The 25,568-nt window shown below is 41.9% G+C and overlaps 1 protein-coding gene across 1 annotated transcript in view; it reads right to left on the bottom strand.

Moving 5' to 3' along the window:
- TDRD12 (tudor domain containing 12) overlaps positions 1-25,568 on the bottom strand; it is a 128,402-nt gene that overhangs the window by 2,188 nt on the left and 100,646 nt on the right. The window contains exons 24-32 of the mRNA XM_023583682.3: positions 15,328-15,515; positions 14,401-14,611; positions 12,735-12,827; positions 10,283-10,455; positions 5,033-5,139; positions 977-1,040; positions 777-890; positions 539-692; positions 387-453 (exon numbers count right to left, since the gene is read on the bottom strand). Coding sequence (XP_023439450.2) covers positions 387-453; positions 539-692; positions 777-890; positions 977-1,040; positions 5,033-5,139; positions 10,283-10,455; positions 12,735-12,827; positions 14,401-14,611; positions 15,328-15,515 — 1,171 coding nt within the window. The remainder of the gene's footprint in view (positions 1-386; positions 454-538; positions 693-776; positions 891-976; positions 1,041-5,032; positions 5,140-10,282; positions 10,456-12,734; positions 12,828-14,400; positions 14,612-15,327; positions 15,516-25,568) is intronic.

The raw sequence follows: 25,568 nt of genomic DNA, 5'->3' as shown, positions 1-25,568 counted from the left end.
GTTAAGTATATGCTATTATAGAACTAATTAACAAAATTTCCCCCCATTATTTTGATCAATGTAGAAAAAGATCCTTGGGATTGAGTGCTATTTTGCCACTTATTTTATATCTTCACTATTTTAGGCAAGAAATGAACAGGTGAAATGTGTCTGTCCATAAATAATTGTTCTCCTAGGAAAAATATCTGTAAGAATGTTACAAGAAGTTGATATGTACTTAAACATTTACCATCTAGGTCAACCAGAAGAAGAAAACTAATTCCTAAGAGCTTTGTATTAACACCCCATTTCCACCAAGGCTGCATTTTTAAAATTTGGTGAGTCAGTTATGATGTTCACTCCCTACAGCCACCCCCATCCCCAGGAGTGGGTGGGTGGCATCTTACCCTTGGAAAAGTGGCTCTCCTCCTCCCGTTCTTCCCAGTGATCAAAATCAAAAGCCACGTTAGGATTCTGTTCAACATAACATTTCATATTCAGTGAGGGAATAAAACACACCAAGGGTGCTAAGACCAGCCACTGGTTCATTTCAACTCACCCTCTGCTTGAGTAAGCTACACCAAGATTCCCTTCTCTCTTTTGCAAGGGTGATTATAGGTTCCTCATTTTTAATTATGCATTTGCAGTCATCTTTTATTATGTTGGCCTGCAGCTCCATATCAGCCAAGTAAAATTTGTCTCCCACCCAGGCACTAGGTTTTCAAAGAAATGAAGTCAGTCTTTTAAAATGTTAGAAATTATTTCTATTTAACTTTATAAAATATATATAAACCTACCTGAAAATGACTCGGTCTCTAAAATATTTACATTTGTAATCTTTTACATTTCTTATTCTTATTTTTAAGATGATCACATCGTCTTTTTGGAACCACTTTATTTGTGGGTGAAAGCTAGGAGAAAAGAAAAAGACTTACACACTCTATCAGTATTTATTCACTGACCAAGGAAAATAGACTCAAATCATGGACAGACATACCTTTTCAGATACGGCTGTGTTGTTTTGTTAATGGAAGAGTCTCCAGTTTTCTCAGAGAAAGCTTCTGTACAAAAGCAAAGTCAAGTTTTCCTATAGGTTATTATTGCTATTTAACTCTATAATGTGTGAACATACAATTTTTTTAACTTTGTGCACCTTTTAGCTGAGAAATCACTCATGTAAGAATATGTTGAACATAACTTTTTCAAACAATGCAATTTACACTTCTCAAACTAAAACATGTGAAGTTTCCATCCAAGCCTTAGACAAAAATGTTCATAGCAGGTATAATAACAATAGCTAAAAACTGGAAATTATTCAATGGTCTATCACTAGGAAATTACACAAATTATAATATATTAATCACATTTTTTATATAAGTCAGCAATAAAAAAGAACTACCACTTCAACATGATAAAGGGCATATATGAAAATCTACAGCTAACATCATACTCAATGATGAGAGACTGAAAGCTTTGCCCCTAAAATCAAGAGCAAGACAAGGATGCTCACTTTCACCACCACTATTCAACATTGAACTGGAAATTATAGCTAGAGCAATTAGGCAAGAAAAAGAAATAAAAGGCACCCAAATTGGAAAGGAGGAAGTAAACCTATCCTCAGGTCGTGGTTTGAAGCGGTATGTACCCAGGAAAACATGTTCTTAAAATTAAACCATTCCTGTGGATGTGGGCCCATTTTAAATAGTATCTTTTGATGAGGTTACTTCACTTAAGATGTGGCCCAACCTCATTCAGGATGGGTCTTAATCCTCTTACTGGAGTCCTTTATAAACGGGATAAGTACAGAGAGAAGGCCATGGAAGCAAGAAGCTAAAAGCAACAAAACCAGGAAGAGAAAGGAGAGGCCAGCTGATGCTGCCATATGCCTTGTCATGTGACAGAGGAGTCAAAGATTGCCAGCAGATTGGTCTTTGGGAAGAAAGCATCACTTTGATAATGCTTTGATTTTTCTCAGCCTCAAAATGGTAAGCTTGTAAAACTAATAAATTCCCACTGTTTAAAGCCAACCCATTTTATGATATCTGTTTTCAGCAGGCTAGCAAACAAAAACACCCTATTTGTAAATGATACAATCCTATATATAGAAAATCCCAAACATTCCACAAGAAAGCTACTAGATCTAATAAATGAATTTAACAAAGTGGTGGGATACAAGAACAATATACACAAATTGTGTTCCTATACACCAGCAAGGAACAATCCAAAAAGAAATAAAGAAAACAATTCCATTTACAATAGCAAACTATTGTAAATAATCAAATATCTGGGAATAAGTCTAACTAAAGATATAAAGGACTTATGCACAGAAAACTACTAATCATTGCTGAAAGAAATTAAAGACAACCTAAATAAATGGAGAGATATTCTCTGCTTATGGACTGGAAGTCTACTGAAATGTCAATACGACCTAAAGTGATCTATAGATTCAATGCTGATGAATAAAACTATCTTCCTTAATAGTTTTATTCATCAGCTGTATGCTTTCAAATATAACTTCAAAAGCCTTCTTTGTAGAAATGGAAAAGCTAATCCTCAAATTCATATGGAAGGGGTGGTAATAATAGGGAGGTATATAGAAAAGAATATATCTAAGGTAAATAAGGGATGTTTCATATCAGTGCAAGGTATTGATGGTAGGGTGGTGCATGAGAATCCTGTATTTTATGCATGAATGCTTGATAATCTCACAATTTCTTTTAACAAAAAATTCTCATAGAAGAGTAAAGGGGCCTGAATAGGCAAAACCATCTTGAAAAAGAACAAAGTCCTTTACTACAAAGCTACAATAATGAAAACAGCACATGCTGGTACAAGGACAGACACAGAGAACAATAGGATAAAATTGGGAGTTCAGAAATTAACCTACGCATCTATGGCCAGTTAATTTTTGGCAAGGCTGCCAAGTCCACTTAGTGGTGCTGGGAGTGTGGGATAGCCATATGCAAAGGAATGAAAGTGGAGCCCCACCTCACACCATATACAAAAAATTAACTCACAATGGACCAAAGACCTAAAATATCAGAGCTAAAACTATAAAACTTACAAGAGAACACAGTGACATATCTTCGGGACCTTGTATTAGGCAATGGATTCTTTGACTTTACACCAAAAGCACGAGCAAAAGAAGCAAATGAAGAAATTAGACTTGATCAAAATAAAAATTCTGTTCATCAAAGGACAACTTACAGAATGGGAGAAACTATTTGGAAACCATATATCTAATAAGTGTTTAGTATCAAGAATATATAAAGAGGGAAGTGGATGTGATTCAAGCAGTAGGGTGTCCACCTCCCAAATGGGAAGTCTTGGGTTTGGTTCCCGATGCCTCTTAAAGAAGATGAGCAAGACAGTAAGCTGACACTATGGGCTGGCACGGTGAGCTGATGAAACAAGATGACACAGCAAGATGATGCAATGAAGAGACACAGTGAGGAAGCACAATGAGAGACACAACAAGTAGGGAGCAGACGTGGTTCAAGTGATTGGGTGCCTCCCTCCCACATGGGAGGTCCCGGGTTTAGTTCCTGGTGCCTCCTAAAAAGATGATGAACAGAGAGCAGACAGCGAGTGCAAAACAATGGGGGGAGGGGAATAAATAAAATAAATCTTAAAATATATATATATATATATATATATGTAAAAGACTCCTATAGTACAACAAGAAGACCAACAACCCACGTAAAAAACAGGAAAGGAGGTGATAGACATTTCTCCAAATAAGATACACAAATGCCTAATAGGCACATGAAAAGATGTTCAACATCAGTCATCATTAGGGAAAGTAAATCAAAACCACAATGAGGCACTACTACCTCACTCTCACTAAGGTAGCTATTATTAGCAAAATGGAAAACAAGAAGTGCTGGTGAGGATGCAGAAAAACAGGACCCTTATACATATTGGTATGAAGGTAAAATAGTGCAGCCACTGTGGAAAACAGTTTGGCAGTTCCTCAGAAAGTGAGACACAAACTACCATATGACTTGGCATATGACTTCTAAGTATATGCCCAACGGAACTGAAAGCAGGGACTTGATATGTGCACACCAATGTTCATAGTAGCATTATTCACAATTGCCAAAACATGGAAGCAACCCAAGTGTCCATCATTAGATGAATGGATAAAAAAATGTGGCATATACATACAATGGAATATTATTCAGCCATAAAAAGGAGTGAAGTCTTGATGTGACAACATGAATGAACCCATCGTGTTGAGTGAAATGAGCCAGACGCAAAAGACAAATACTGTATGATTCCACTTATATGAAATACCTAGAAAAAGCAAATTCATAGCCACAGAAAGGAGAGCACATGTTACCAGGGGCTTGGGGATGGCGGGAATTGGGAGTTAATGCACAATGGGTGCAGGGTTTCTGCTTTTGGGATGGTGGGAATGTTCTGGTAATGGATTATGGGTGGTGACACAACACTCTGATGAATTCCACTCAGCTGTGTGCTTGGGAATGGTCGAGATGGGAAATGTTATGTATATTTGCTACCATAATAAAAAAGAAAAGGGAAAAAAAAGAATTACCACTATTTGCAACAACACAGATAAATTTCACAGACATAATGTTGAAAAAGCAAGATACAAGAGTGTATATACTATATGCTTCCAATTCAGCACAACTAATGGTGACAGAAGTCAGGGTGCGGTTACTGAGGAGGGGTATAAACGGAAGGTGCATGAGGGAGGGTTCCAGGTTCTAGAAATATTTAGTAGCTTAATCTGGGTGTGGTTAATGAACAGATACAGTCATAAAAAACTTGCTGAGTCATGCACTTAAAATCTGTGCATTTTACTGGATGTATGGCATACTTCAATTAAGAAAAAGGAGAAAAGTTATAAAGTAAAACTAAAATTAAATGTACTCCTGGAAGCTGAACTGTCAAAAGTAGGAACACAGGCAAAATCAGCTCATGTGCTTTCTCTGTAATGCATGTAAACAGTACAAAGTCCAAACATGAGAAAAAAATTCAAAATACCAATGATTTGAAGTTAACCATCTTTTAAATAACAAGTACCAACCATGCTTTTGGTTTTCTGAGGTCCCGTCAGAATCAGCGCCTCCTTTTGGAGCCCTGTCCTCTAGCCCTGGGCTCCGCAGGTGAAGGGCGTCTTCTGCTGGAGGTTTCCTGGGTGGAAGAGGTGGAGGTTAACCACAACTCCAGGCCTGGTGGAGACACTCGGGCAAAGCTTGGCTCTCTAAAGGCCCTTCTTGGTAAAAAGAAGACGGGTCAGAACTGACAGTGAAGTGCCTTTTCCTGTGCAGGGAGACCCACATGGCAGATGCAAGTTGACTCTCCTCTGCCTGTCCCTCACGTCAAGCACATAGTCAATGACTGATAAATATTATCAAACACACCCTTTTAACTCATTTGCCCAACAACATTTCCCTTCAAATTCATTTTACTTTGAGATACCACGTACTGCCACCCACTTCAAACAGTATAAAAGGGCAGAAAGTAAAAGCTAGTTTCCTCTCCTCTCCTCTCCTGCCCGAGGCTATCGGTTCATCGTCCCAGAGACCTGAACCACCCGTTAACCAGTTTGGGTCTCCTAGAAACATTCTTTGCATAAAAAAGCAAAAAGTGCCTTCTATGTCTTTCTACAACACGTGCACGCATGTTTAAATACGTCACAACTTACTAAATTCACTGTTCTTCCCCTTATTTTATTATATATGTACTAACTGGTTAGAGATTATTCCATACCAGTACAGAAGGCTGCCGCCTCATTGTTTAAAAAATTTTAACTGTATTATTCTTTTGGCTTCTTTTGAGCAGATAATCATATTCAGGTAGGTCAACAGTTTATAATATATGAAAGGGTCTATACAGTGAAAAATCTCACTCACATCCCTGTTCCCATTGACTTAGTTCCTTTCCTCAGAGATGACGAGGGAATTTAATTTTTTGCATCCTCCCAGAAATAAATCAAGTCTAAATGAGCAAATATACACAAACACATGTACATGCATATACACACGTGCTCCCACACACATCCATGACATGGGGTGTGTGTGTGCCTCCAAGGGCCTTCTGATCAGCACGTATGGAGCCTGTGGCCTGTCCCTCCCCAAATGGCAGGGAGCAGTGTCCCATGCCTCAGCCACTGCCCAGGGACTCGTCCTTCAACCTCTAGGCAGCGCCAGTCGACTTCCTTCACTAGGTCCTCATCTACTGGCTTCTGTTCCTCTTCACACATGGACCAAGTGTTCACTCTACTCAAATCCCAAAACCCCGGGCCCTCTACATCAGCTTTCCTGAGCCCTGGGTGGCTTACAGTTTCGATAATCTGAGGTGTAATGTGTCCAAAACCAAACCAATATCTCCTCATCTCCAAGCCAGCTGCTCCCTGGGAAAAGTCCTGTAACGGTGCTGGTCTTCTCAGTCACTAAGGCTCAGAATTTACTCTACCCTCCAACTGTCACTTGCTCAGTCCCATGGCTTCTAGCTCTCTTAAGACCCCAGACTCTGTCCTCTTCTCCCACCTGCTATAAGAATCCAGATTATTACCAGTCTCCCAATACAACTAACCGTGGGCAAGCTTTCTCATCCTGGTATGCTGTTTATTTGGTTGTATTTTAGATTTTCCAATGTCCACAGCCTATTGACCCATATCCAAATGCTGCGACTTGGCCGCTGAAATCTTCTCCGCCTGGCTGCCAACCCAGCCTTGGAAACCTCCTTTCCACCAAACTCCACCATTTATTCTTTTTCTCATTTGCCCCCAAAGCTTCCTCCTTTCAGCTTCTCAAAGAGTTGCTTCCCTAAAACTTTAAATAGTCTTGCCCCACTCTCCCACACCTCTTAAAACCCTCCCCGGTTTCTACGATATGAAAAGCGGGCTCCAGCTGTGAAATCGCCCCCAGCCTCTGCCCCTCTCACATCATAGGGAAGCACCGCACAGGGACCACACTGAGTCCTCTACACAGAACTGGGGACCAAGAACACTGTGCTGCCCGTAAGTGAGCAATCCTCGCTTTGATTCAATCCACTAAACTGCAATGACATCTTCAATCTTAAAACAATATCTTGTAAGGAATATGGAGGAATGTTTGTTTCCTGAAAACGTGTAGAAAATGACATGTATCCTAATCCCACAGGGATTTTAGTAAAACACTTTAGAGCACAAGCTATTTTAATAACTGCCATGTTTTTTTAAAAATTCTGTAATTTAGGAATCTTTCAGGGTCCCCAGTGATCACATCCCTAAATCCAAGGGTCAGTTCTTGGTCCTCCTTGGATCTGGCCTCTTGGCAGCACTGGGCACAGCTCCCCAGGCCCTGCTCAGTGGCTCGTTTTCCTCGCTTGTCCCCAGGACGTGCCCTCTCCCGGTCTTCCTCCTGCAGGCTGGCGCTCCCTCGCGGCCTATGCCCCACAGCTCCCCATCTCTAAAGGTCAGCCACCCTGGTTCTGAACTTGGACCTTGACACACACTCCCTTGGGCTCCTGTCTGCAAGTACCCTTGCTTGAAATACCAAGTGTCCTTTGCTGAGGCTCCAAGAAACCACATTCTCATTACAATTCAATACATTCCAAAGCCTACTACTTCTCACCTCCTCAAACCACGCCCACCCTGGCCTGGATTCTTGCCACAGCCTCTCTCCCCGCCCTCTTTCACTCTCTGCCCTCCTTTCACTCTCTTCATAACAGAGCAGCCAAGGATGGTCTTCTGACCAAGCCATTCCTCTGTGCAAAACCTTGCCACGGTTCCTCCCTCCTCAGAGGAGAGACAGACCCTACGATGCCACAGGGTCTGAGCAGATGCACTCCAGGACTCCCCGGACCTCCAATCCTACCCTTCTCCCTCCTTTTCCTCAACAGTCGGTAGTTTCCTTTCTGTTCCTGGAACTAACCAGCCACGCCTGCCTTGCTTGCAGGAACCTACTCTCAGACACCCACATGCATCATATTTCCCTTCTTTTGTGTCTGTGCTGAGCTCTCACCCCACAGCCTCCGCCAGCCCATCTTCTTTCTTGCTGCAATTTGCACCACCTCACGTCACCACTGACCCACTGTGCAATTCTCACCTATTTATCCAACATCTGTAAAATGTCAGCCCTCTTACAACTCAACAAAAAGACAAACCACGCAATTAAAAAATGGAACACGGATCTGAATAGACAATTCTCCAAAGATTTTTAAATGGCTATTAAGTGTATGAAAAGGTGCTCAACATCATTAGCCATTAGAGAAATGCAAATTAAAACTATGAGGGGAGTAGGTGTAGCTCAGTGATTGAGCCCCTGCATCCCATATACGAGGTTCCATCAATCCCTGATGCATCCTAAAAAACTAACAAAAAAAAACAACAAAATAAACTATAAGATACCACTTCACACCCGCTAGGATGTTTAGAAAATGGAAAACTACAAGGGTTGGAGAAGATGTGGAGTAAAAGGAACACTCACTGATTGCTTGTGGCAATGTAGTGGTGTAGCTACTGTGGAAGACAGTTTGGCAGTTCCTCAGAAAACTAAAGAGATATTTGTACACTGATGTTCACAGCAGCATTATTCACAATAGCCAAAAGATGACAACCCAGGTGTCCATCAACAGATGGATAAACAAAATGTGGTCTATCCATGCAATGCAGTGCTATTCAACAGTGAAGAGAAGTGACGCGCTGGTGCAGGCAGCATGGATGAACCCTGAAGATGTGTGGAGTGTAATAAGCCAGACACAAAGGGACAAATATTGGATTCTCTTATAAAAATACTTAGAATAAGCAAATTCATAGCGACACAAAGCAGAACAGAGGTTATCAGGGGTAGCAAGAGGGGGAAATAGGGATTTATTACTAAATGAGTAGGAGTTTTGGTTTAAAATGATAAAAATAGTCTGGAAATGGTCATTAAAGTTACACAGTATTGTCAATGCATTAATGTCAAAAAACTGTTCACTTAAATGATTTTCACGTTATGTGTATTTTATTACATTTAAGAATAAATAAATTCGTTAAAACAATGTAAGCCCCTTGAAGGGATGGATTTTCATCTGTTTTGTTTGCCACTGTATTTCGAATAGATGAAAGAATGAATTTAAAACTTCAATTTTACTTAATGGCAACTTCAATTACAAGTATTTGTCTGCTATTTAGGCCATCTGAAACAAACTCAGACTAAAGAAATATTCCAGCCTTTTGTTATCATCTTCCTTAAAGGAAACAATTTGTGAGTTGTGATCGTGGCAATGTCATGTTCTTGCTCCACATCCTTGGCAACACTTGGTATTTTCTTTCCCTCCTTTCCCCATTTTGGTAGGTACCATGTTGTGGTTTTAATTTGCATTTCCCTAATGGCTAAGAAGTTTGAACACCTTTTCATATATTATTTGGACATTTGCCCACTGTTCCACTAGTATCCAAAATTTTCTGATTGCAGTTTTTGGTACAAGTCTTTTGGTGACCACATACCTTGTACCTGTCATCCTGCACATTCTCCTAGTGGCTTTCATAGTCTCTCACATACTTCTCATAGAAGTATAGACTGCTACAACCACTTTGGAAAACTGTTGGCCAGTAGCTCTAATTATGACTTGGCAATTCCAATCCATCAGAGAAGTATACATAAGTGCTTCAAAAGACATTAAAGGAGAACATTCAAGGCAGCACTGCTCAAGGTAGCCAAAATTGGAAATTTCTACCATCAACAATAGAACAAGTAAATAAATATTGGTATATTCATACAATGGAAATTTATGTAGCAATGAGCTACATGCAGCTACATGCAAAGTATGGATGAATCTCACACACAAGGCTGAGGCAGACACCAAAGGGACACTGTGTGATTCCAGTCCCACAGAGCAGGCAAGATGCCTCTGCTCTTCCACATCACGATAGTGGTTCCCCCCTTGGGGAAAGGTGGTACAGGAAGAGAGCATGAGGCCTCTGGGTCGTGCTGTTTCTCAATCTGGGGCTGGGGACATGGTTGAGTCCAGAAAACCCATTGAATGCTGCACTTAACAATGTGTGCGCTTTCTGTGCATGTGCCATTTGTCAATAAAGAGTTCACAAAAATCCCTTTCTGAAAGAGATACAGGTGAAATAATATATTTGGGATTTATTTCATAATACTTCTCGAAAAACAAAAACCTGTGGGTTACGGTTTGGATGAAATAAGATTCCCCATATCTTGATAGTTATTGAAGCTGAGTAAAGGGACATGGGGACTCATGGAACTATTCTCTTTACTTTCATAAAGAATGTCCCCAATACTTCCAGGTTATATTTTCACACAACAGCTCTTCCATAAGAAGGCGAATATGCACTTACAAGGTTTGGTTTATGCATTCTTCGAAACTTGGCATCTTAGCTCTTTTGCATAACATTTTCAGTTGTTCTATATGTTCTGAGTTATCGATGCCCATTCCCATTGACAAAATTTCAGCTCGAACGTTATAATCAATGATAGACGTTTTCAAATTTGCAAGTTTTGTAATGTGCACCTTGAATCAAAGAAAAAATACAATAATGTTTGCAGGAATCACACTTTGAATTTTAAATGAATCATAAACATTCTCATATGGCCTCTTGATTTCTCCCTTTTGATGTGTTTCATGCAGTTTGGCACACACTATGGTGTGCAAAAGCTTCCTACTGGCAGCACTCACATTATTTCATAACTGAGTTTAGATCAGAATCTTCCAGAGCCCAGCCACACACACCAGAAATATGATCCAAGATTGAATCCTGGAATAAATGTCTCAATCTGCAATGCTGTAAGCAGACACAAAACCCTTAGAACCACTGGCTACTTCTGCTCGACTTTCCTGGCTTTCTCGGGGAGGAGGTCTCTGTTAAGCTATGGTGCTGCTGTGGATTTTACTGCTCCCTCACATTTCTTTTGATGGGCTGGATCCTCTGGCTCAGGATCCTGAGGAGCGGACACTGTGAGGCAGGGTGTAGGCCTGACCCGCCATGTGCCCAGAAAGCTCCTATGCCAAGGCCCTAAAGCATGTGTTCTGGACAGTTTCTTCCACTTGTCTTTTCTGCAACCAAAACATTCTCATCCCTTTCAATTTATGCAAAATTAAGTCAAGCATGAAAATCTGTTAACAGTCTATGTTCATGTGAAATTAGGTCAATACAATTTAATACAAAATTAAGTAGACTGTGAAAATTACAGCAGTGTGAATCTGTTGGTAGGAAGTGTGGGTGTGGGACTGAGGGGCTATTCCATGCAGGGGAGGGGTGGGCACATGGGCCCTGGCTGGGTCACCTTCCCAAATGAACTCGAGCCCAAGGAAGGGCCTTGAGGAGGTGGCCAGGGTGAGGGACGACTGTCTGCTTCCCAGCATGGCAGTGTGACATTTTATACACTTTGGAGCTGTGGAAGAATATTAGCCATGTGGGTTTTTTTTCCTTTCTTTCTTTTTTTCCCTTCATTCTCTTAGTTATAACGTTGGAGAAATCTCAGCTTAATAAAGTTTCCATTTTCCCTCCTATAAAGGGGACTACTACACCTCATCAGCCGAGAACCCCAAAGCACTTCATTTTACCTGCACATTTTCTCCTCATACTCATACGTCTTCTACCCAAACTCCCCTTGTTAAGTGTTAAAGCTTTTCCAACCCTATAAAAATATCTTTTGGCAAAACAATTTTTGAGAGTTGATTTCCATTAAATCTTTTAAATAATCATAATAATTAAGTCTTAAGTCTAACACAGCAAAACTTTGACCTGAAAATTAGAGCTCTTGGGGTACAAGCAGAGAGAGGATGGTGGCAGCACAAGTGGGGAAAGCAGCGTGGCCTGTTAGTAAAATGCAGGCCATTCACTCCCACCCACGGCAGTGCCACAGGAGTCTCGTTCCGTTTTGTTCTCTGTTGGAACCAAGTGCCAAGCTTAGATCTTAGCATACAGTAGGTGCTCAACAAATATTTGTGGAATGAACATGGTGGAGATGTGACTATAACAAAACCTATCTTTGAATGCCCAAGGACCAGACTCCTTGGCATTACTGATAGCAGCCCAGGGCTGTAAGAGCTGCAGAAGTGAGAAAAATGGGGGTTCTGCATTGCTGTGGTGGCTGCCACTGCCCAGGGCTGCTCATATGGCACAGACAATGGACAGGAGGGCCACTTGAAAAAGCAAGAGAGAACACAACAGTAAATACCAGCAAATGGGGAAGCAGCTGTGGTTGAATCAGATAAGCTCCCATCAACCATAGGGAGGCCCTCAGTTCGCGTCCCGGGGCCTCCTTGTAAAGGCAGGCTCAACTGCATGCCGTGGAGAGCTGACTAAGCAAGGTGACGCAACAAAAAGAAGGGAGACAAACGAGAACACAGAAGAGCCTGCAGCAAATGGACATAGAGAACAGACAGCAAGCAAGCTGCAACAGGGAGGGGAAATAAATAAAATAAAAATTAAAAAAATAAAAATAAAAATAAATAAATACCAGCAAATGTCACGTGTAGAAAGGATAATTTTATGGTCAGTTTCAGTTGTAGAAGTATATATGTTTTACACACATAAATGCATGTGTAAGCTGAATTATAATGTAAACTATTTCCTTAAAAAAAACAACTAAACCCACAATAAAACTTGTGACCCAAATAACATGAAAAACAAAAACAAAAAACATCTTTCTCCCTACAGTAAAGCCCTAGATGTGCATCAGGTGAGCTGTTATTCAAGCTACAGGTTCTATTGTATTTAGGATAATTTGGATACTTTTAGGGCCCATTCAAACGCAGATTTCATTTTAAGAAAATTGCATACTTACCATTGGATCAATCCAAACTGTATTTCCCAACGCCAGTATCACTTTCGCATCATGCAATTTTCCAATAATTTTATGATGAATGTACCTAGTAACCTGAAAGAAAAAAAACCACACATTTATCTCAGGCGTTAGCTAAACATCTTTTTCTGTATATGCTTTACAGTTTTGCAAAAAGAGCATTTTGTTTTATAAGGCGGGCCCCAGAGACCACCATCCCCCCTTAGCAAGGATGGACATAGAAAGGTGAGTGCCAAGACCAGGGGAAGGTGTGTGCCTTTGGACTCCCCATCCTGCACGTTTCCCACCATGGACATGATGTGTACTTTTCCTTTGAAAGCTGAGAGGGTGGTCAGAGCTGTTCTGGCTGCTTGGAGGCGCAGCGCAGGGAGGAGCACCTGCAGCCGGCGGCCCTGGGGCAGGGGCGCCCTGGTCTCCCCACTCTCTCTCCTGGGCACGTGGCGCTCTCCTCTCAAGAAGGGCCACCACGTCCAAGGCCCGTCTGAGTGCTCCTTCATGCACATTTGGACTCCAAAAAAGTACGAAAGGAAAGGCTGGCCTGTCACCATCAAGCTGTTTCCATCCTCTGTAAACTTTATAAATGGATGTGAAAGAGCACACCCAGGAGAACATTTCCCCGTTTTGACAAACGTTGCTCCTTAACAGATACATGTGGTCCTTCCATTTTTCGGAGCAAGTCATTCCTTTGGACAAGGTTCCTAACATCTTGTTAATGGTCATGCCACTGAACACAGCCTGGTGCCTGCACACAGCAGATGCTCATGGAGTACTTAATGCCTGGCAGAAAAGGCTGCTGTTTCTACCGAACTCACAACAGGGAGGTTGTGCGTGGATCCTGTGTTGTGGGAACTACTGTTTATTGCTGGATAATGTTTAACCTTGTTTAGAATCCAAACTGATTTACTTTGCCAATTGCAATGGTTTATTTCACATTCTATTAACTGAATTATACAAACTGGAACCTTCCTTTGAAGACAGAGAAACATCACTGTACCCACAACTCGCTGCCTGGTGATGAATGGGACGGGACTATTCACTGAGCCCCTGCCCAGCAAGGGCTAGGCCTCTCCACTCCCACCTTGGACAACCCTGGGAACTACCCAGGATCTCTCTGCAGGGCTCCAGGTCTTGGCATAGTCTGTTTCCTTTGCCTTCAGTGCCCTGTCTGTTCCACCTGGTGACATCCCAGTTCCCTGCAGGGTGCAGCAGAAACGTCCTTGCCTCTGAAAGCTTCTCTGTGTCTAACCCTCTTTCTTCCTCTGAACTCCCAACACCAACAGAGTTGCCCAGTCTCTCCACAGTGTGCCTGTCACCTAAGCCCCCCTTTACCCAGGCTACCCACTTTTGTAGATGCTTAAGTGAACCACACTTTGTACCAGTTCTGAGTCTGTGAGTGCAAATAACAACAATGGCAACTGTGTCAAGTACACGCAAGCCAGGCTCTGAATGGTGGCTGTTAGTGAGCTCTTGCTTTAGCAGGAATCAAAACAGATCACAGTTTTAACTGCCCAGGAGCATAAAACTCATTGGTAGGTGAGTACTTTGCCCAAACCCAACACTCTAAATTCAAATAATCCTCAATTCTGTGTATATTCTGAGTTAAATATATCTAAAAGTCAACAAAACATGAAAAAACAAAATAATTCACCTTCGGATTCCATTCTATTTCATTGTCAGCAGGTTTCACTTTGCAAACAATAAACTCCACAGCTTGCGGGGGGAGAGTGTGGAAACTTTCTGGGAGATGCAGCAGTTGGTCTTTTGGGAAAAGTCCGATACGGCCTTCATCTATGAACTTTACAAGGGCATTGTCCAGGGCCCACAGGTCTTCTTTTTGGCTCATTTCCAATACCTGAACCCTGGAAAACACAGACACACCAGGAGGAAAATCATCTTTGCTGCAACTTACTCATTAAACATCAAACGTACAAAAAGCCTCAAACTGCACAGTTATACTCTCCACCTGAAGTAAAATAACCAAGGCCTTCAAAAGTATATTTTGTAGTAGATTATTTAATTCAAGTGTAAAGAGTATAACAAATGTGTAATGCTTTTGAAAATAGGAAACCCCTTTTCCAGAGGCCCCAGGAAAAACTGACAAAGCAAATTAAATTTTCCAATTTTATGAATGGAGGCGCTCACCAAGAGGAGTCAGGTAGGGCTGCTTGAGGGAAGCAGCTGCAAATAGCCAAGTGGGTCAAACTGTCCAGGTGTGAACACTGACTATGTCATATATCAGAAAACACACAACACCTCTCCAGGGCTCAGTCTGCTTATCTGTAAAATGTATATGATGCCCATTTTACAGGAATTATATAAAAATAAAATGAGATAAATATGGAAGGCACGTTGCACACACAGACTCTTCCCTAAATGTCTGTGGTCCCACATCTGAGCCCTGTGCTCAGAGCCAGGGGTCGAGGCTCCCATGCAGAGCTGCATCCAGCACACCTCCAGGAGGGTGGCCAGGCTCAGGGCGTGCCCATGCCATCAACTGGACAGAGGTGAAACACAGGGATTCAACACCACTTACGATTACAACTTTCAGAGATGGATGAAATAAATAGACTTTTACCTGTGAAAAAGGTTTTTTTCTGCTAAGCCATATAATCCAAATTTCTCCACCTTTTCAACAGTCATTTTATTATTGGAATCCTTAAAATACTCATTAATTTCAGCATTAAGAGTTGCATAAAGATCCACATGTTTATCAATTATCCGACCAAAGTAATTTGTTGCATTTGAAATATAAAAAGGTATTATCTGAAACACAGAAAGTAAATACATCCAGAAAGCCAGCTTAATTTAAACCAAAGATGTACAAGGCTCCCTTATCTGCTGAAACCAGCCCCTGACCTACGTATTCAAGACAAACAAATGCTAGGGAACTGGCTCCCCCAATTTTGTTTCCACAAATAATTATGATTTTACTTTAAAACAAAAATTTTTTTTTGTGTGTGCAAATTTTGTTATTTTAAAAGTGCATTATTGGGAAGTGGATTTGGTTCAACAGATAGAACATATGCCTACCACATGGGAGGTCCAGGGTTCAAATCCAGGGCCTCCTGACCCATGTGGTGAGCTGCTCATGTGCAGTGCTGATGCGCGTTAGGAGTGCCGTGCCATGCAGGGGTATCCCCCATGTAGGGGGGCCCCAGGCACAAGGGATGTACCCTTCAAAGAGAGCCACCCCGCACAAAAGCAGCACAGCCTGCCCAGGAGTGACACCACACACACAGAGAGCTAATGCAGCAAAATGACGCAACAAAAAGAGACACAGATTCCCAGTGCCGCTGACAAGAATGCAGCGGACACAGAAGAACACACAGTCAATGAACACAGACAGCAGACAACGGGGAAGGGAGGAAGGGGAGAGAGAGAAAAAAAGTGCATTACTACCCCAACATGGGACATGAATCCTGGGGATGAGCCTCCCTGGCACCGAAGGATTACTACTAAGCACCAACTAGTAATGCAACTAGAAAAAAACCTTGACCAAAAGGGGGAAAGGGTAAAGACAAATGAGTTTATATGCTAAAAGACTTGAAAGTGAGTCGGGAGATCATTCCAGAGATTATACTTATGCATATCTCAGCAGGATCTCACTGAACTGCCACAGTAAATATCCAGACACTATAGACAAGGCTGACAGCTCTGGAGTTTGGCATCCTGCCAGTGGGTCTTACTTTGGAATTTATGCTCCCCAGTGTGACAGAGTCAGACTCATTTGTGGTTTCCCTACACATGGCTCTTCTGCCCCTTCTATTTGAACCTAGTTGGTACTAAAGCTAATAGGCTTTATGTCTGAGAGACTTAAATCTTTGGGCTTTCCATGTGCCAGTTGGGCCCTGAATCTCAAAAGAGTTGCAACACCTACTCTTCAATTCATTGGACTCATCCAGGACAGCTAACAAGGAGGTGATGGAGAATAGCTATTCCAAGGAACAAAGAGAGTTTGCAACTGCAAGCAAGGCAGTCCTATCCATTGAAGGGATCTAAGCCTCCTCTCAATTAGAGGTGGAGTAGGCATCACCATACCAGAATCCTCAGGATTGGGGAATGAATGATGAATTAGAGTAGACTTACTGTTATTCTACTATAGACTTATTGTGATTCTAGCAATGGAAGCACTTTTATCATTGATGTGGAGATAGTGGCCACCAGACGTTCTGAGGGGGGAGAAGGGGGGAAAAATATGTTTTAATATGAGGGCCTCATGGGGACATTGGAATTGTCCTGAATGATACTGCATTACAGATACAGGCCATTATGTATCTTGTTGTAACTTACAAAACTGTGCAGGAGAAAGTTTAAACTATAATGTAAACTATAATCCACACTTAGTGGCAATACTCCAATACATGTTCATCAATTGTTAACAAATGTACCATACTAATGAAGGATGTTGTTAATTTGGGAAAGTGTGGGAGGTGTAGGGAGTGGGACATATAGGAATCCTTTTTATGTGTCATTTATATAATCTAAGTATCTTTTTAAAAATTTAAAATAATATGAAAATTTTAAAAAAGCATAAAAAAAGGGCATTACTAGAGAGTGAATGTGGCTCAAGCAGTTGAGTGCCTGCCTCCCATATGGGATACCCCAGGTGTGTTTCCCAGTGTCTCCTGGAAAAAAAAAAACCTGAATAAACGAACAAATGATAAAACCAACTCAAAGAAGCTGATGTGGCTCAGTAGTTGAGCACCAGCTTCCCACATACAAGGTCCCAGTCTCAATCCCTGGTCCCCAATACCTTAAAAAAAAAAAAAGTGCATTACTAGGTATATGGTTCCTTTGTTTACTTTTTTTTTTTGGTTATTTTTTTTTTAAAGATTTATTTCTCTCACCCCCTCATTGTTTGCACTTGCTGTGTCTTTCTGTCTTGTTTCTTTAGGAGGCACCGGAAACTGAACCTGGGACCTCCAATGTGGGAGGGAGGCACCCAATCACTTGAGTCATCTCTGTTCCCTACTTTGCTGTCTTTTGTTGTGCCATCTTGTGGCATCAGCTTGCTGTGCCTGCCTGCTCCATCAGCTAGCTGTCTTGCTTGTCTTCTTTAGGAGGTAACAGGAACCTCTGCTTCTTGCTTTGTTCTCTCATTATGTTTTTTTTTTTAAGATTTATTTATTTCTCTTCCCCTCCCCACACCGTTGTTTGCTCTCTGTGTCCATCTGCTGTTTGTTCATCTGTGTCTGCTTGTATTCAGGTGGTACTGGGATCTGTCTCTTTTTGTTGTGTCTTCTTGCTGTGTCAGCTCTCTGTGTGTGGCACCACTCCTGGGCAGGCTGTGGTTTCATGTGGGGCAGATCTCCTTGCACAGGGGCCACTCCTTGTGCGGGGGGCACTCTTACACAGGGGCATCCCTGCGTGGGCCAGCACTGTTTGCGCACAACAGCACTGAGTGTGGGCCAGCTCACCACATGAGCCAGAAAGCACTGACATCAAACCCTTGGACCTCCTATATGATAAGCGGACACTATCTGTTGAGCCACATCCACTTCCCTTGTTGTGTTTTTCTTCTTGTGTCTCTTGTTGCATCATCTTGTGCCAGCTTGCCATGCCTGCCCATTGTGCCAGCTCGCTGTCCTCTTTAGGAGGTACTGGGAACTGAACCACGGACCTCTCATATGGTAGGCAGGAGCTCAATTACTTGAGCCACATCAGCTTCCCTCCTTTGTTTACTTTTACAAAAATCCTCTGAAACGATGCCCCTTGAGCCCCTTCTGGTCTCTGTAGGTGAGTCACTGTGCCCAGAAGGACAAAGCTGGTCATAGAGACCCCCACAGTGCCAGAGCAGGCAGGCAGGCCACAGTGCACATGAGCGGGTGTGTGTAGAGTGTCTGTGAGTATAAGAAGAGGGCGGTCCAGATAAGAAGTAGAGAAGGGTCGTGGGTGGTGGTGGTGGAGGGGAGACAGCAAGGCAGGCAGGTCACCCCTGGTTGTCAGAAGGGGTGACCATCTGCATCCCCCTCTGTGGGCCCCTGCCTTCCTCTCCAGTTGCTCCCCCACATGCACCGCCAATCAGTCCATCCTATGTGCAAACAGTCCCTGTCAGTTCTCATCCGCCAGCCTTTGCACTGCCTGCTTCCTCCATCCGGGATGTTCTTCCCCAGATCCTTCCATGGCTGGCGCTTTCTCATCACATGGGCCTCTGTTCAGCTGACTCCTCTCAGGGAGTCTCCCTTTCTCCCTGTAACTTTCCAAAGTGCCCCCAGTCCCCTTGGCTCACTTACACCGAGATACTATTACCCCACCATTTCAGCCTCTTCTCAGCACCTACCACCATCAAGAACCATCCTCCTTACTCGCATGTTCACTGCTGACCATGCCACTGGAATGACAGCCCAAGGGAACAGGAATTTACCAGCCATCCAGCACTGCTGAGAAAGCTGCTTCGACAAACCCCCGTGCCCTCAGCCAGCTCCTCCTGGGCAGGACAGGACTCTCACAAACAGTGCTCACTCAGGGGGGTGGGGGGTTCGCCCCTAGGCTTAGGGTCCCCTATGGTACAGTCTGGCTGCGGCATTGGCCAAGGCCATAGACCCTACTCTAAGGGCAGTCACTGAACATGAGTCGGAACTGAGGATGAGAAAAATGCTCATGACATGCAATAAGAAATGGGCAGGACACAGACACCAATAACAAATTTTTAAGAAGTTGCATAAAGAAAAATGACAGAGAAAATATAATATGATGCTAATGATGACTGTTTTATTAGACTGATGGGAATATAAAGAATTTCTTCTTACCCCCTGTATTTCCCAAATCATAAGGCTGTGTGTGACTGGGAGGGGCTAAAACTCAGAGAGGAAGCTGACATTAGACCCTGGTGGGGTCTAATGCATTAGCACTTCTAAGGACAGAATGAGTCAGCAGAAGGAGGTGGCCAGCCTGAAGGTGGCCAAAAGAGGCCTAAGGACCAGACACTCCCACCTGCAAGGGGAGAGCATAAAGGCTCCAGACCAGGGAACCAGCAAGCCTTGGGTGCCTGGACTTCCTGCTTAGTACCGTATGTCCCACATTCTGGGAAACCCCTTGGTTCCAAGGACACTAGGAAGATATCTTCTGGCCACCGTCTCCTGGCTACTTTAATTCCACTCTCCCCAATTCTGTGGGAGGGAAGTCATTTGTTATGGGTCTCAGGATACAAGGTCCAGATACAAAGTCAATTGAATTTAATCTCTAAAACAATTTACAACACAAAGTTTACAAAATAACATTAATAATAGTATCAAAAAACATGAAATACTAGGGATAAATTTAACACAAAAGTACAAGACCTGTCCACTGAACACTCCAGCACCTTGCTCAGAGAATTTAAAGATGACCTAGATAAATGGAGTCATTTACTACATTAATGGACTAGAAGACTCAGTATTGTTAGGATGTTGATTCTTTTCTTCTCCTAATTAACTTATAAATGCAATACAAGGCCAAGTAAAACACCAGTAGCCTTCTAAGTAGAAACTGGCGGTAGAGTCTAAAATTTTATATGGATATGAAAAGGAACCATCAAAACATTACTGAAGAAACAGAGCAAAGTTGGAGGACTTAACCAGTTTTCAAGACTTACTATAAAGCTACAGCAATCAAGCCAGTGTGGTACTGGTATAAAGATAGACAAACAGATCAAAGAACAGAGTAGAGTATTCAGAAGAGAGGCACACAGAGGATCTCCTGATTTCTGTTACGTCAGGGCTAAAAAAAGATCTTTGCAATAAATGCTGCTGGAGCAACTGAAGAGCCATACAGAAAAATGAACCCTGCTCCTTGTGTTAATCACACATAAAAATTAATTCACAGTGGATCACAGAGCTAAATGTAGAAGCTGAAACTATAAAGCTTCTAAAAAAAGGAGGAAAATCTCAGAATAGACAAAGATTTCTTAGGACAGAAAAAGCACAGAAAAACATAAAATAAAAAATTGATAAAGTGGGTTTCACTAAAATTAAAAATTTCTACTCTTCAATAATGAGAAATGGTGTGCAATATATGTCTGACAAAGGACATTGCAAATTTAAAAAAATATGCAAAAATTCTTAACTGAGAGTTCATAAAAGAAGAGATACAAATGGCCAAAAGGCATGTGAAAAGATGCTCAAGATCCTTAGTCATCAAGGAAATGCAAATAAGCTGCCAGTACCAATACAACAGAGTGGCTGACAGTAAAGAAAGAATACTAAGTGTTGTTAAGAATGTGGTCAACTGGAATTCTCAGACACGAACATAAAATGGTACAGCCCCTTTGGAAAACTGGTAGTTTCTGATGAGCATATGTTTATCATATGACCCAGGAATTTCACTCCTGGGTCTTACCCAAGATAAATAAAAATGCATCTCAATGTTCATAGCAGCCAGGAACTGGAAACAGCCCAAATGTCCCTCAACTTGTGAAATGACAAGCAAAGTAATATTTTACATCCACACAATAAAAAGGAACAACACGGATACATCACAGAAGCATTATGCTGAATGTGATGATTTAAGTTGCAGGTACCCCAGGAAAATATGTTCTTAAATCTAATCCAATCCTGTGGGTGTGACCCCATTGTAAACAGGACCTTTTCTTTAGGCTATTTCAGTTAAGCTGTGGCCCACCTCATTCAGGTAGGGTATTTTGTTTGTTTGTTTTTGAGGTACAAGGGCCCGGAAATTGAACCCAGGACCTTGTATATGGGAAGGCAGCACTTAACCACTGAGCTACACTGGTTCTGCAGATTTGGTTTTAATTCTTTTACTGGTATCTTTTATAAATAGGATGAAATTCAGACAGAGAAGGAAACAGACACAGAAGGGAGAAAGTGAAATCAATGAAACTGAGAAGAGAAGGGAGAGACCAGCATGTCATTATCATAGGACAGAAGAGCCAAGGATCGCTGGCAGCTTGTCTTTGTGAAGAAAGCATCACGATGATGATGCCTTGACTTGGACATTTCCCCAGTCCCAAAACTGTGAATGAATAAATTCTCATTGTTTAACCTGACTCCTTACATGGAATTTCCTTTGAGCAGCCTAGGAAAATTAAACAGTAGGAATAATCAGACTCAAAAGACTACATTCTGTATGATTCCATTAATATGAAATTCTAGTAAAGGCAAAACAGTGACACAAAGCAGATCAGTGGCTTCCAGGGCTGTGGGGAAAGGACTGGTGACAAGGCGGCATGAGCAAGGGAACTTGGGATGAGAGAAATGGTCCGCGCCTTGACTGTGGGAATAATGACATGACCCTTTACATTTATCAAGACTCAACCAGAGAAGCAGATGTGGCTCAAACGACTGGGCTCCTGTCTATCCTATGGGAGGTTCAGGGTTTGATTCCTAGGGCCTCCTGGTGAAGGTGAGCTTGCCCATGTGGCGAGGTGGCCTGAGCAGAGTGCTGGCCCATGCAGGAATGCTGGCCCGAGCGGAGGGCTGGCACAGCAAAATGACACAACAAAAAGAAACACAGAGGGGAGACAATAAGAGACACAGCAGACGAGGGAGCTGAGGTGTTGTGAGATCGAGCACCTCTCTTCCACTCTGGAATGTCCCAGTATCAGTTCCCAGTGCTGCCTAAAGTGAATACAAGCAGACACAGAAGAACGCACAGGGAATGGAGACAGAGTGCAGATGGGGGTGGGGGGTGGGGGGTGGCGGGGAATAAACCTCTAAAAAAAAAAAAAAAGACTCAACCTACTGCACACTTAAAGTCAGTGATTTTATTGCCTGTAAATTATACTCAGTACTCAGTGTAGCTGACTAAAAGAAAAGACGGTAGAGGGGTTCTGGGAAGGTGGCAGTAGGGGCAGGGCCTATTTCTTGAAGCTCTCTGGATGTTCCTGTAAGGAGAGAGCAATTAGGCCAGGGACATAACTTACAGCAATAGTAGCTGACAAAATCATCCTGAGCCCCAAATGAAAGCAGATGTCCAAACCCCCCATGTCTGCTGGACCTCCGTGGATGAAGCAAGGGAAGGAGATGGGTACCTGGAGAACCCGGAATAGGAGGCTCCAAAAGAAGCTGAGAGAGTCCCCGACACTTTGGTGGGCGGCTGTGATGAGAGCTGCTGAAGCGGGGTCCTCAAGGACCAAGAGAGACAAAGGAAGAGAGTGGAACAGAGCCCGGAAAGCTAAAAAATCTCAGTATCTTTGGTGCAGTATTTTAACATATGAAATCAAGAAATGAATTTCAGTGAAGTTAGAAAACTTACCCTGATTCTCATCTCATTCTAAAATTTTGGGAAAATAAATTTTACCTAAAAATGATCAATAGCAAAGTATCAAGGTCAAATACCATGCTAAGTTATAATAAAAAAGAGAATAAGGAGAATAACAGTACCTAGAGACAATGAAAGCTGCCAAACAGACATGTTCACATCTGTGAACATATGAAGAATGTCCTTATTTGTCTGTTTTTTGTTTATTATTATTATTATGGAAGTAATGAAAATGCTCTAATAAAGACAGACGTGGTGAATGCACAACTACGTAATTACACCAAATACCACTGATTGTATACTTTGGATGAATTGTTCACCAAGTCCACTCAACCAGGAGAAAATGGCCTGTTCAACAAATGATGCTTGGAGAACTGGATATCCATATGCAAAAAAAATGAGAGAGGATGACCATCTAATGCCTCAAACATAAATAAACTCAGGATGGATTAAAGATCTAAATATAAGAGCCAAGACCATAAAGATCCTGGAAGATAATGTAGGGAAGCATCTACAAGATATTGTAGAAGGAAATGTTTTCATAAACTTTACACCCAAAGCCCAAGCAAGAAAAGAAAAAATAGATAAATGGGACCTCCTCAAAATTAAAAACTTTTGCACCTCAAAGGAGTTTGTCAAAAAAGTAAAAAGGCAGCCTACTCAATGGGAGAAAATATTTGGTAACCATATATCTGATATGGGCCTAATATCCAGCATATATAAAGAAATCCTACATCTCAAAAATAAAAATGCAAACAACCCATTTAAAAAATGGGCAAGTGATTTGAACAGACACTTCTCCAAGGAAGAAATACAAATGGCTAAAAAGCGCATGAAAAGATGCTCAACATCACTAGCTACTAGGAAAAAGCAAATCAAAACTACAATGAGATATGGTCTTTATACCCATTAGACTGGCAGCTATTAAAACAGGACTACAAGTGTTGGAGAAAATGTGAAGGAAAGGGAACTCTTATCTACTGTTGGTGGGAATGTAGAATGGTGTAGCCATTGTGGAAGACAGTTTGGCAGTTCCTCAGAAAGCTAACTGTAGAATTGCCATATGATCCAGCAATCCCACTGATGGGTATATATCCAGAAGAGCTGAAGATAGGGACACAAAGAGATACATGCACACCAATGTTCATGGGCATTATTCACTATTGCCAATAGTTGGAAGCAACCCAAATGTCCATCAACAGATGAAAGGATAAGCAAACTCTGGTATACATTAATACATACAATGGCATATTACTTGGCTGTAAGAAGGAATGCAGTATTAACACACAGGACAACACGGATGAATCCTGAAGACCTTATGTTGAGTGAAGTAAGCCAGGCACTTAAGGACAAATATTACATGACCTCACTGATATGAATTAAGCAAATACAACAGACTCATAGAGTTAGAGTCTGGAAGATATGTTTACAGGAGACAGAAAAGAGTAGAGGGTTGTGAGCCAATGCCTATATAGGCAGAATCTATAAGGTAGAAGGATGTGGTTGTCCAGTGGATGGGTGTTAACAGTGGTGCAGTGATGCTATTGGGTTCAATGGTGCTGGTATGTGAGGGGGGTAGGGTGGGAGGTTGGGTTGGACTATCCAGAGAACTGGGGGGAGGATCGGGGGAAGGAGCAGGTGAACTCTGGGGAATTGTAGGTCTGTAGGTGAAACTACAACATTGGGAAGGTTCTTTTGGCAAATATGGCAGGGGATGATTACTTCTATAGGTTGTTGGATGGTGGGGGGTGGGCATACAGGACAGGACGCACCTGGGGTAGGAGTCCATGGAATATATAAGTGTTTAACTTCTCACAGTGTGTTATATCAGTGGGTGAAGACCCACTCAATATAAACAAGAAAATATTAAACTACCATTCCTGGGGAGTCATGTTATATTCTCAAATAGAGGGGCAAGAATCTCTCCAGAACATAGGCAGTGCCTAATAAAATAAGACATACCAATATGTCAATCTCTCAATATTATCATACAAGTAAATATGAATCTTTTTCTTAAAAAAGTGAGACTTAGTAGCTACCATAGGTCCTGAGGGGAGGGAGAGGAAAGAATAGAATAGACAGAACATAGGGCATTTTTAGGGCATTAGAATTGTTCTGCATGATCTTGCAATAATGGATACAGGCCATTTTAAATTTCATCAAAATTCATAATATTGTATGAATGCTTCAATATTTGTACATCAATCATTACAAATGTACCATATGCATGTAAAATGTTATTAACAAGGAAGAGGGGGCAAGGGGGAGGGCATTGAGTATATGGGAATCCCCTATATTCTCTATGTGACTCTTCTGTGACCAAAAGCTTCTTTTAAGATAAAATGAAAAAGAATAAAACACTGGGGGTATATAGGAAGGGAAATATCACTATACATGCAGGACAGCAGATCTTGCAGTGATGGAAGATGTAATGTCTAAAAAACTTAATTACTTTTAAAAAGTTTTCAAACTTTTTCATATTTTGTTATATTTAAAACTATCATTATTATTACAGTTTCTTATTTTTATTTGGTTATTTTCTTGGCTTCATCTTTGGAGAGGTTTTGGATCACAGAGGGGCCGCAACTGTGGCAGGGGAGGATCATTGGTGCAGGGTGC

This window comes from Dasypus novemcinctus, chromosome 18 (genome assembly GCF_030445035.2).
Source record: "Dasypus novemcinctus isolate mDasNov1 chromosome 18, mDasNov1.1.hap2, whole genome shotgun sequence".
Classification (NCBI taxonomy): domain Eukaryota; kingdom Metazoa; phylum Chordata; class Mammalia; order Cingulata; family Dasypodidae; genus Dasypus; species Dasypus novemcinctus.
Note: the sequence above shows the minus strand (reverse complement) of the source record. Positions and strands in the feature narration are given on the sequence as shown.